We start from the raw sequence: 12,977 nt of genomic DNA on the forward strand, positions 1-12,977 counted from the left end.
TCTCTCTCTATTTCCTTTCTTTCTCTTTATCTCCCTTTTTCTTTCTTTTACATCTTTCTCGCTCCCTTGTTCTCTCTATTTGACCATCTCCCCCTCTTTGTCTTTGCCTCTATCTTTCTATTTCTTTCTCTCTCTTACCCTATCTCTACTTTTTTCTTTCAATTTCTCTCTCTGCCTTCTTTCTCTCCCTCTTTCCTCTTTCTTTAACATCTCTCTTGCTCCCTTGTTCTCTCTCTCTCTCTCTCTCTCCCTCAGTCTTTATCTCCCTTTTTCTTTCTTTTATATCTTTCTCGCTCCCTTGTACTCTCTATTTGTCCATCTCTTTCTCTTTATCTTTCTCCTTCTCTCTCGTACCCTATCTATATTTTTTTTCTATTTTACTCTCTGCGTTCTTTCTCTCTCTCTTCCCTCTTTCTCTAACATCTCTCTCTCTGTCTATCTCTCTCTCACTCTGTCTATTTTTCTCTTTCTCTCTTTCCCTTATTTCTATTTATCTCCCTTTTTCTTTCTTGTACATCTTTCTTGCTCCCTTGTTCTCTCTATTTGTCCATCTTTCTCTTTGTCTCTATCTTTCTATCTCTTTCTCTTGCTTACCCTATCTCTATTTTTTCTTTCTATTTCTCTCTCTGCGTTCTTTCTCTCCCTCTTTTTCTCTCTCTTCCGTCTTTCTTTAACATTTCTCTCTCTCTGTCTCTCTCCCTCCCTATCTGTCTATTTTTCTCTGTCTCTCTCTTTTTCCATTCTTTTTCTTTATCCCCCTTTTTTTCTCGTACATCTTTCTTGCTCCCTTGTTCTCTCTATTTGTCCACCTCTCCCTATTTCTCTCTATCTTTCTCTCTCTGACCCTATCTTTATTTTCTTCTTTCAATTTCTCTCTGCGTTCTTTCTATCCCTCTTTCCGTCTTCTTCTCCCTCTTCCCTCTTTCTCTTACATCTCTCTTGTTCGCTCTCGCTCTCTCTCTCTCTCTCTCTCTCTCTCTCTCTCTCTCTCTCTCTCTCTCTCTCTCTCTCTCTCTCTCTCTCTCTCGCTCTCTCTCTCTCTCTCTCTCTCTCGTAGGCATTCGTGACTGGTGAATATGAGTCACGTCCTCTCTGTGTTGTTTGCTTCGTAGAAAGAATTTGAGAGTTTATATTTAGCTCTAAGTTATCGGTATATTAAAATAGTAAAGGTTATTATAATATGGTAGTGTAATACAAATTAATTTTGTTCTTTTTTTGTTATTATTGTTTTTAATATATCATTAAAAACAAAAGAGGAATAGACAGTTCTTAGAAAAGAATTATCATCACGAAACACTTTGCGTCGTTAGTCGAGCTGCGTAAAGGAGGGGTGGCGGTAGGGGGGGGGGGGGGGGGGGTCAACCACATCCTCCCCTTCCGCCACTCCTCCGCATGCAAACTGCCTCCATCCTTCCCTCCCTGCCTCCCTCCTCCCCACTCGTCGTCGGCGCACGACCTGCAGCCGGGAGCTCACCTGCGGACCCGAAGAGAGACCATTTCCAGCGCCTTCATCTCTCTTCCTCTCGGCGGTCCTCCATCGTCGGCGCCGGAGCTCGCCATGACGTCAGAGTACCAGGTAGCCGCTGAAGGCAGGTTGGGCTCGTGAGGAGAAAGAAGGAGAAAGGAGGAGGAGGGAAGGAGGCAGGAGGATTCTCCACGGTGCTCGGTGAACACCTTTCGGGCTGGGGAGGATGACGATGATGGAGGAAGGCTGGCTGCTGATGCTGCTGCTGCTCGCCATTGCGGGAGGTGAGGGATTCTAACTCCTTTCATTTGTGGATTTGATTCTGCGTTTATGAGAGGAGTCGGTGTGATATGTTTGGGAGAAGGATAGAGAAAATATTGTTTTATTTCACTCTGAGCGATGCAATCATGGTGTATTAGCTACTGTTTGTATGTGTGTGTGTGTGTGATGGGGGGGCTGACTGAGCGCAAAGGTTAAGGTTTTATATTAAACGCACTGTCACTTTAAATGTGGATCCAGTGTCACAGTGCCACAAACATATCTCAGCATTGATTTATTAATGAGTGTTTTCATACAGCGCTGGAAAGGTCTTATATATCCTTATATAAAGTCAAATATTATAACAAATATTTCTCACACTATCTAAATATTTGAGACATCTTCCGATACAAATTGAAAACATTTCTGATCATTTAACGTGGAACGATTTTAAAATATTTCAATATTTTTGCCATTGTAATATAAAAGAATACAATGTATTGTCATTGGAACACGTGAAATATACGACACAATTGAAAAGTGGCAGTTTAATGGTGCAATTACATGTACAAGATAAAATATTATGGTTAGAAAGAATAAGTTAAGGATAATAGTATAAAAATAAGTAGTTTAAAAAAAAATCTAATGATATATTTACACACATATGCAATTTTTAGTTTTTAATAATCACATGCTACTTTTATTCAAAGATATGTTTGACCTTGTTTTTGAGGTTTTAGTATAAATGTATCTTAACATGTTGAGTGTACTCTAGTTATTATAATTATTTGTATTTTATAATCATATTTTGAATACTTGGCCACTCGGCGATACTGTTTGCATTTTTTCCTTACGTTTTTAATGTTCCCATTTTTATTTTTTCAAAACGAGTTATGATTTTTATTTTGTATTGGGAGTTTTAGTATGTTTAATTTCTATCTATCTGATTGCTATCAGGTAATGTACTTTGAATTTTGCTTGGTTTTAATATTTTGACGTATTTGTATTCAATACTATAGTAAATCTAAAGTAGGGTATCTTTAATTATTGATAAATATATCTTAGTATGTTGAGTGTAACCTATTTATTGTAATTTTGTATTATTTATACTTAAAATAATTTGGCAATAGCTATTATTTTTCTTTTCTTTTTTACAGTTTTCAACATTTACATTTGTATGTTTTCCCAAAAGATCAACTCTTTAATTTTGTACATTTTGTTAAATTTTAAGTAGAATATCTGATTATTTATGAATATATCTTAACAAGTTGAGTCTAGACCATGTCACAATTACTTTGATTTTTTTTGTACTATATATATATATATATATATATATATATATATATATATATATATATATATATATATATATATATATATATATATATATATATATATATATATATATATATATATATATATATATATATATATATATATAAAATCATGTTTCAATTATTCTCTGATTACATTTTTTGGGGTATATTTTCTTTTAAGGTCACCGCCATGTTTGTCTTGCAGCTTGCTGCTAAACTGTGCTCTGGCACAGCTTTTCATTCGCATTAGACAATACAGCGTCATCTTGTGGTCATATATTACACACAAGAGATTTAACAACAGTTAACGACTCATTTGTGCAAGTCATTAAAAGAGTCCAATCTAAAATATTAGAAACGTTTTTATTACATTGTTTGATTCTTATTTACACGATGTAATGCTATGAAAACATTACTAAAAGCAATAATGACATTTTTAGTGAATCTAAAATCAATATTATGCAACAGGGCAGAATTGTGAATGGTTGCATCTCCGCCGGTTTTGAGGTGCCAGATTCAATTCTAGTTACCGGCCTCCCCTGTGTGGGGTTTGCATGTACTTCCCATGCCTGTGTAGGTTTCCTCTTGGTTCTCTGGTTTCCTCCATAATTCCAACAACAATCATGGCAGGTTGATTAGCGACTTCGAATTGTCCTCGGGTAAGGATGCCTTTGTGGATGGTTGTATATGTGTGTGTGTGTGTGCCCTCTGATTGGTTGGCCATCAGTCCTGAGTGTCCACCCCTCCTTGGGTGTTTACAGGGATGGAAGGCAGCTCCCTATTGATATGAAAGCGGTTCTTAAAAATAAATGAATGAATATTGTGAAACACCGTGAGAAGTAATAGAATGAGTGTTCATGTAAGACATTTTACTTTCTAAAATAGAGCATGTTAACGCCCGCCCACATATTCTTCCATTTCCCCCCCACCGTATGTACACGGAGGTCTCGGACTTGTGTGGGTTGACTAATCAGAAGCAGGTTGAGCAAAATCACTTCCTGTCATCTGGGACACATGACCAAGTGGAATTACAATTGTCTCTGATAAATGTAGTGAACATTGTGTTATGATTTGATGGTAGTGATGATGAACCCCAACTGGTTCGGAGTGCACCCTGCCCACTTCCCGATGATAGCTCGGATGAGCTCCAGCATCCCGCGACCCAACTGTGGATAGGCAGGGTAGATAATGGATGGCTCGCTGGCTAGATGATGAACCCATGTGGGGAAGGCAGGAACTGCAGGCAGAGGTGCTCAAAAACAAGGACATTATTTTTAACAAAACTAGGACCAAAGCACCAAACAAACAAACAAGTGGGCACGAAACAATTATTAAAATGCCCAAACATAAAACAAAACCTGGAACAGGAAAATTTAAGTAGCAAAGGAACAAAGAAACAAGAAATAAACAAACAAACCTAGCGTGGTGATGAAAATGACACAAAGAGGATGACAGTAGACCTCAAAATGACACACCAAAGGTAGCTGAACAAAAATGCCCTTTTAAAGGAAACAGGATGATTGGGCAAATGTGCGTTATCATTGGTCACGACTGTGCCCAGTTCAAAACGCCAGTTGGGGCCATCTGGTGGTGGGAGGTATGCCAGACCCCGACACATTGTTTGTAAAGAGACTAGACATGGCAATCCAGGATAAACATGCAATAAAGGCTTAAAGAGAGAAATAAGACATAAATAATGTCAGGATAAATAGGCAAAAAATATTCACAAAACATAGTGCTTGGAAAAGTTGTGAGTGCATTGTAACAATAGTGCAAGAAAGCTTGTGCAATAACCTTTGGAAGCAACATAATTCAATTATCTACAAATAATACAGCAGGGATGGAAGGAGAGTGTTTTAATTTACAGGCGAGAAAGAAACACACACTTGCTCAGAAAACGTTTGAGTTTCTTCAACCTAAATATAGGTCCTCTTATTTCCTTTTTTTAACCTTTTAACACCCAACAATAACACATGAGAATTGGTTGTGTAGCAAAGTAGGAGTTAGAAACCCAAAGTCAACTCAAAAGATTATGTAAGACTCCCAATAGTTTAAACCAAGAGTCTCAAACTCAAAAATTGTCAGTAGGACCAGAACAGAACAGGAAACCCCAGAGCGTTCGTTACAATTCTTTATTTAGGGAAGCGTACAGGGCTAGCGGGAGACGCGATGGCCTTCGGACGTCAGCAGCGGCGCAGGGAAAGTAGCTTCGGAACACGTAGCCAATCGGAGTGCGGACGTCTAGCAGGTCAAGTTTACCGGGGCTAGAGAGAAGATCGTAGCGTGGGACGGAAGCAGGTCGGATCGGAGGCAGGCAGAATCAGGTAAACAGATCAAGACGGAACAGGTAATCAGGAGAGTCATACAGGGTACAAACGTAATCCTCAGACGAAGAGGTCTCGGCGAAGCGTGCTTAAAAAGGGAACATAAACCAATCAGAGGACGTCCACGTGATGCTCCAGGTGACTCTAGTTAGCAATCACGACAAAAATGGTACCCGCTAGAGCTCGGGCCTTGGTCAAGTTGGGCCAAATCGAGTTTTCCACAAAAAAGTTTGGATAAAAAATACACAAAATAGGATCTAATAAAAATTTCATATGAAAAAATCAATTGGTAATAAAAAAAAATAGGCATAGTTAGGTGCACTTAAAGGGACAGTGGCTCCTCGCGGTAAAAATGTCATTTAGTAAAAACACACACACAATTTAAATAATTAGCAAAAATAAATGAACCATCAAATAGAGCTCGAGGTGTCAGCTGTCGTGCATTGTCTGGACAAAATTTCAAGATATGACTTATGTTTTCTTTTATCAATGTTCACGATGGTTTGTGTACTGTTACCCAACGCTAAATCTATTGCACCCTGGTCATCTTGGAAAGAAAATTACCTTCTGTGAGGTCCCTTCTCAAGGTTTCTTGTTTTCCTCATGTTGAGGTTTTAAATTTTTCCTTGCCTGCATGTTGCTTTAAGATCAGGGCATTGTAACCTCTGCAGTCTTCTGAGACACTTTGTGATTAAGGCCTATACAAATAAATTTGACTTGACTTGACAAAATCAAATTACAACTACGCTTAGTTAAAATAAGGATTCCTTTGCAGAATTAAAAATGTATTTAAAACTAGATTTGTATAGCACCGTTATGCACCAATAGACAAATTGTGCCATCATATTATTCACTGACATTAGAAAGACAGAGAGAGATTAGGTTCACACACACGCTGGAGCTGGATCTCCTGTGCAGACTGTACACACCGGCACTTTATCCACCATTGCATATTTATTAGTGTTTAAGTTACAAGCAATTTTCTTTTGGTCTTTATTTCATTTCTCCTTCAATGTAGCACTCATTTTTTTGAATTTGCCTGAACCTGCTCTGCAGTTTTGTGAGGTTTGTGCGTATTAAGCATTCTCGAAGTTGCTCGCAAGTGATCCATTTAGGGACATTTAGTATATTTGATTATCTTCTTTTTGTATTTTCAGTTATCAGCTGTTCAAAACACGTTATTTGATCACTGTATCGTAATGTGAAAATAATTAGCAACTGTAAGTCTAGTACATTTCTGATACTGTTGTTTCAAGAGGTTTGGCATTCTCACGCCAAACAAGTAAAAAAAGCTGGAAATTTAGAAGGTGAACAATTGGTGAGTTTAAAATAATAGTTTTCTTGTCTGCCATGTGAAAGACAACATTTGATTTTTTGATCAATAAACAAAACTACATGGTGAAATTTGAGCGCTTTTTGTAGGACTACAAACAACTACCTAACCTTGGTTTCCGCCAATTCTTTTACAAGGTTACATCCATCCATCCATTATCTGCACCGCTTATCCTCAGTAGGGTCGCGGGGGTGCTGGAGCCCACCCCAGCTATCTTCGGGCAGTGGGCAGGGGACACCTTGAACTGGTTGCTGGTAAGTCGCAGGGCACACAGAGACAGACAACCATTCCCTCGCTCATTCACACCTGGGGGCAATATGGACCGGCTTTTATTAGCGTATTTTTTTATTGGAATAATCCAAAATTTTCCAGATGGATTACTTCAGTGTTATATAGTATTCAGATTACTGTCAAAAACCAGAACAGGATCAGGGCCCAAACGCGTGACGTTCTCACACAAGCCTTTTATTTTACGAGACATGGGGAGTCATGCATGTGAGACAGCGGTCTGGCGTGGAAAGACAGGAAGCCAGAGACCGACAAGATCGATTCCAATTGCCCGAGTTGATATCGGACAGATGGGATATGGAAAATACACAGGACAAATAAGACGGGAACAAAAACTGGAGAGAATAATAAACAGGACAAAAATAGACGGGAACGAAACTGGAAACCGATGTTAAACAGGACAAAAATAAACAGGAACAATACCGGACTGGAAATACCAACAGGAAAACAAGACTGAGTCAAAACCAATGTCTTGCGGGGCACAGGTTCGTTGACGGACTGACAAACGAAGTGTGAAAGCACTGAGCTTAAATAGAGAAATTTATATAGCGCTTTTCAAGTCAATGACTTCCCAAAGCGCTTTACATTGTGCTTCACATTTCCCAATAGTGGCCGTGATCTGTGCAGCCATGTAAGGCGCTATAACTTGCTTATTGGGGGTAATTGGGGGTTCAATGTCTTACCCAAGGACACTTCCACTTGTAACACGGACAAGTCGGGATTCGAACTGGGATCCCTTAATCCTAAAACGATCGCTCTACCTCCTGAGCTACTGCCGCCCCCCAGGAAAGCCAATCCGTCAATGAGCTGCAGCTGGCGCCACACGGGCGGGGCCAATTGGGCGCCATGGCAACCATGACAATTATGTTACTGATTACATGTTTTAACATGTAACAATTAACTGTATCGGCTTACCTTTAAAAAGCAACCCTGGCGTTGAGGTGAGTATGTAAGAATAACCCGAAAATCGTGTTTAGAGTGGGAAGCGAGAATGGACCACATTACTGTAAATCGCCCTTGTTGCAGTAAATGCATGCATGCTTAATGCACTATTGGAAGACTTATATCCAAGTGACTCCACCCTCCATGTTGTTTCAAATAGAAAGATTTACTGGCATTGAGTGAAAAGGCATCACCTTAATTGGCCCTGGGTGGAATCGTCTTCGGGAGGTTCCCCATCGTGCTCTATCGGTATCGAGACACCGCTTTTAATCAACTGATCAATCAAAAGCTTGGCAAGTCCTTTCAGCAACCAGCTAATTTCTCATTTTAACAACGGTGTTTTGGACAATCCTAACGACAGAAGCGGCACTTGGCTAAATTGCCTTGGTTGAGTATTTGAAAAGGGATGAAAAACGGGGAGAAAGGGGGAGAGGATGCCACTTTTTTGTTTGTGGGAATTTGGAACAACTGACACTTCATTTTATCCTGCGTTGTGTTGAAAGCACTTGCCCTTTTGGCAAAGAGGAAGCCGGCCATGACGTCATCTAATTATCAGATTACAGTATGGCGTGTCGTTGTGTGAAAGTGCACACAGCCGCCGCATTATCCCGCTCGGCTGGATCCTTCAGATAAAGGTCTTCTGTTGCGGCCATGATGCAACCAAGGGCTTGTCTAGCGCTTTACCAACTAGCGCGCTATTGTCGCCATGTCGATTCTGTTGACATCACCTATCACTTCTTGAGGCAAACCATCACAAAAGTACACTTAAAAGTCAAGTCATTTTTTTTATTTGTATAGCCCTTAATCACAAAGAGTGTCAAAGGGCTAAGAAAGCAAAACAGCAAAAAAGAAAGCAGAGAAGACAAGAGAAAATAAATAAAAGATTAGCCGGAGAGCAAAAAGCCACAGCATCCATGTGCGCCGCCATCTTGCTTTCAGCCTTAAACCTTAAAACAATTACTTATGATTATAGTATTTTTGTAGTATGAGTGTAGTATTATTATTTTTAGTGATACTTTTTGCTAGCTAGTCAATAGTACTATCCATAGCCTGCTAGCATTAACTTGAAGATGCAGCCCATAAACTGGTTAAAATCCATTACAAGTAAAACATACAGTTGAATAGACCACAATCCTACTGATTACCGCCTCATCATCTTTGGGTACATTTTACCAAAGATACTCAACCTTTAAAGGTATTCTCAGATTCTAAAACATGTATGGAAATAGTAAATCATTTTTGCTTAGAATCTATGTATGTCATGAACCAGAACGGACTCTCGGATCCAATAGCGTCAGATTCAAAAGTGCTTTTATTGGAAAGAGTAGTTGGAGCTGGCTTGGGACGTCGACGCTTGTCGGTCGTCAACCTCTTTGAGCGGAATGGCAGCTCCGTGACGGGTGGACAGAAAAGTACAGCTGAGCGGTAAGTCGATGGCCGAGACGGGAGAGTAGGACGCAAAACGTGGAACGGAAAACAGGTCAAAAACGGAAGGCAGGCATGAATCAGGCAAGAGGAGTCGTGGGTACCTTGTAGTCTGGCGAAGCACTCAGGGATACAAAGAGTATGCCCGGACGTCCATCTCTGGACGCAGACCGCTTTAGTGGAGAACGTCAGCCAATCAGGAAGTGCGCTCCAGGGCGCCAAACGATTGCCCCAGGTGACTTCACTTAGGCAATCACGACAATGTATATATTAATTGGTTTGTTCCAATTATTCTTCGAGAAAACATTTTGTCTTGTCTCTGTCATCCTAAGCTGTGACCTCATTGGAGGAAGACCAGCAATCTAGCTAGCCACTCCCCATATTGTTTTACGTGTTAAATAGTCGATTAAGTTAAGAGACGTTTTGGTAGTTTTACTGCAGGTGGATGCAGTAATGGTACAAGAAAGGGCGAGCAGCCCAAAAGGGGCTAACTGAAAAAAAACAACAACAAGAAGAGCCTCCCACGGTGGGATAACAGGGACCAGTCAACAAAAGGCGGCTGCAGCCTTTGGCAGGTAAACTCGAGGCTGGCCGACTAAAAACACATAGTGAGCAACCAGGCTAACTGGGAACCAACAAACCTGCGAAAAACCTGAACCCGGCAAGTGACACGGCAAAACTGTCTTATGTGTTCCAGTTAACAACCAATTCCAGTTCGCCTGGCTTTCTGAAGCAGAAATATTATAGTTTGTTACCAGAGTAGCCATAGATTTTACTCAAGTAGAAGTACTGTTACTTCAGAATAATATTACTCAAGTAGAAGTCAAAGTAGTCATCTAAATAACTTACTTGAGTAATAGCAAAAAAGTACTCAGTACTCTGGCGACGTCGTATTTATTAATTTTTCTCAAACAACCAATCAGATCATCAAGTTATCAAAGTCCATCCAATCAACAAAAAAGAATTTTAATTCAAAAGTAGATTAAAATAATCAACGTAAATTCAAGTGCTTTAATAAACTAGAAATAGTAGAAATCAAATAAATAAATTAAGCACATGTAGCACCAAGTAGCACATTTAAAGCCCCAATACTTATCTTAACAGGCTCTACAAGCAGAACTAGAAACTGGCCGATGATCTCGAACAAATGAGACATTGCATACTGTAGCTGGTGTTTTGCATACTTTTTAAGGGGAGCCTGTTTTTGATGTGAGGCCAAGGGTGCTCCTCCTCTTCTGTGTTTTCAGTCGGTAATGCTAAGTGGCATTTTCAATTTTTTTTCATCTGTGAACAACTTTCCCCCCCTGCTGAACCTGAATATGGTCACGTGACGAGGCTGCTACGTATTATTAGTTAAACATGGTAGAGCCTGGCGGAGTTAAATGCGCCTTAGCGGAGACAGACAGACGCGTACTTACGTGGAGGGGATTTATTAAGCAATAAAGCAACGACTTTAATGTTGCCTAATGTAGCGGAGTAAAAGTACCATTGTTTTCTTTACGAATGTACTCAAGTAGAAGTAAAACTATTGGGATTCAAAAATACTCCTAGAAGTACAAAATGTCCTAGAACTAACTCAGGTAAATGTACCGTATTTTCCGCACTATAAGGCGCACCGGGTTATAGGGCGCAACCCCAAAAAATAGTTTTTGGTCCTATATTTTCCATACATAAGGCGCACCGGATTATAAGGCGCTACAATGGGAACGTCGACAAAACAGTCAGATAGTTCAGTCAAACTGATTACCCCCTTAACATTCCCAAAGCTTGCAAAGATGCAAATACGTGTCTCAGACATGTACGGAAACAGTGTCTGTACGATGTTACCAATCACTCAAATGCATCGTTCCAAATATCATTCGGAAGGTTAAAGTCTTGGGATTCAAGAAATGCCAAACATTTCTTAGTTTCCATTTTTTTTTTTGCTGGCACCTGTGTCGACAGCAAAGTAAGAATTTTATCGTGCAGGGAAACGGGGTTCTTTACTGTGCATATGACAATAAACACTTTGAATTGAATTTAGTTTAAAAATAGACTCATCACAGAAACATCAAGATCGTTCTAAAACAAGAGCCGGGAAAATATAAAGCCGCATAGCTCACCTAAGTTCTCGTTCAATAATGATATGTAACCATGGTCTTCTTACAACCGTGATTTTAGTAAATCCAGGAGAGTAAAATATTTACAAATACAGAATAGTAAAAAATGTTTTCTCTATGCCGTAGTGCAACCCAACGTGTGATTCACATTCATCTTTTTCGGCCAATTGCAGGCTTTGTTTCGCCCCTTTAGCCTATGCGAGCCTGTAAATGATAAAAAGGATCCGCCCCCTTTACCTCCGAAAAACTTTAGCCAATAGTGACTGATTCAAATGATGATTGACACATTGGCTAGGAAATGAAACGCCGGTATATAAATCCCAGCATACACCGCGGACTACTTCGCCTTCGGGAGAAAATCTAGTCGGCGGCTGCTTGCCTTAGTTGCAAGACTTTGCGACTTAATATTGATCCATATATAAGCCGCACTGTATTATAAGGCGCATGGTCAGCTTTTGAAAAAAATAAAGGCTTTTAGGTGCGCCTTATAGAGCGGAAAATACGGTACTCCATTACCACCCACTTCTGGTTGTTACCTTATCTCTTGGCAACAGAGACATCATCATCCCCGACACCAACTCTTAAAAAGGCCGTCTCAGGACACAGATAAAACAAATATATAGCTTTTAAAACCATTTCACACAAAGACAAAATGTCACTCTTGATTAGTTTTGGTCTGTAAAACTGTGTATTGTTGAGGAATCCTTTGAGTTCTGCTTTAAAGAAAAAGACGGTATGAGAATAGGATTAGTTCCGACAAGTTAACAAGCCTGAAATGTTCCTCGAAGCGGTATTGGTGTAACTGTTACTCTTGTCAAGGAATTAGGGAGGGATGTGCCATTCTTTTTTTTTCAGGCACTATCTTACTCTTCCTCCTTCTCTAAATGAGCGAAATCAGGAATTACATCGATCAATTTTATGGATTACTCTTTTTGCTCTAAGTAGTGCAGTTGGCACTTCCAAGGATGGACACATTTGCATCTGAGGCACATTCTTCCATAGGTAGAATCTTGCAATTATGATCTAAACCTCCTGTTTTTTTGTAGACCTACAATTATTGGTTCTTTTATAAAAGCCCTTTAAGTATTTATTTATTTTTAAGTATCGTGAAGTTTTTTTTAAAACGTTTTTTAATATCCAACTTTTATTTGAGTGTATTTATCCATCCATCCATCCATTCATCCATTATCTGCACTGCTTATCCTCAGTAGGGTCGCGGGGGCGCTGAAGCTCATCCCAGCTATCTTCGGGCAGTGGGCAGGGGACACCCTGAACTGGTTGCCAGCCAATCGCAGGTAACACGTAGAAAGACAAGTCACTCGCTCATTCACACCTTGGGACAATTTGAATTGGTCAATTAACCTGATATGCATGTTTTTTGGAATGTGGGAGGCAACCGGAGTGCCCAGAGGAAACCCACACAAGCACGAGGAGAACATGCAAACTCCACACAGGAGGTTCGATCTCATGACCTCAGAACTGTGGCGCACACGCGCTAACCACTGCGCCGCCGTGCTTGCCGAGTGT

General features: G+C 40.0%; 1 protein-coding gene across 1 annotated transcript in view; it reads left to right on the top strand.

Annotated features, from left to right (window-relative positions):
* The first annotated feature begins 1,346 nt into the window (after window positions 1–1,346).
* chrnb2 (cholinergic receptor, nicotinic, beta 2) overlaps window positions 1,347–12,977 on the top strand; it is a 64,093-nt gene continuing 52,462 nt past the window's right edge. The window contains exon 1 of the mRNA XM_088327383.1: window positions 1,347–1,749. Within this exon, the coding sequence (XP_088183509.1) occupies window positions 1,692–1,749 (58 nt within the window). The 5' untranslated portion in view covers window positions 1,347–1,691. The remainder of the gene's footprint in view (window positions 1,750–12,977) is intronic.

The sequence above is a fragment of the Urocampus carinirostris genome, chromosome 2 (assembly GCF_059441175.1).
Source record: "Urocampus carinirostris isolate Australia breed hairy pipefish chromosome 2, RoL_Ucar_1.0, whole genome shotgun sequence".
In the NCBI taxonomy this organism is placed as follows: domain Eukaryota; kingdom Metazoa; phylum Chordata; class Actinopteri; order Syngnathiformes; family Syngnathidae; genus Urocampus; species Urocampus carinirostris.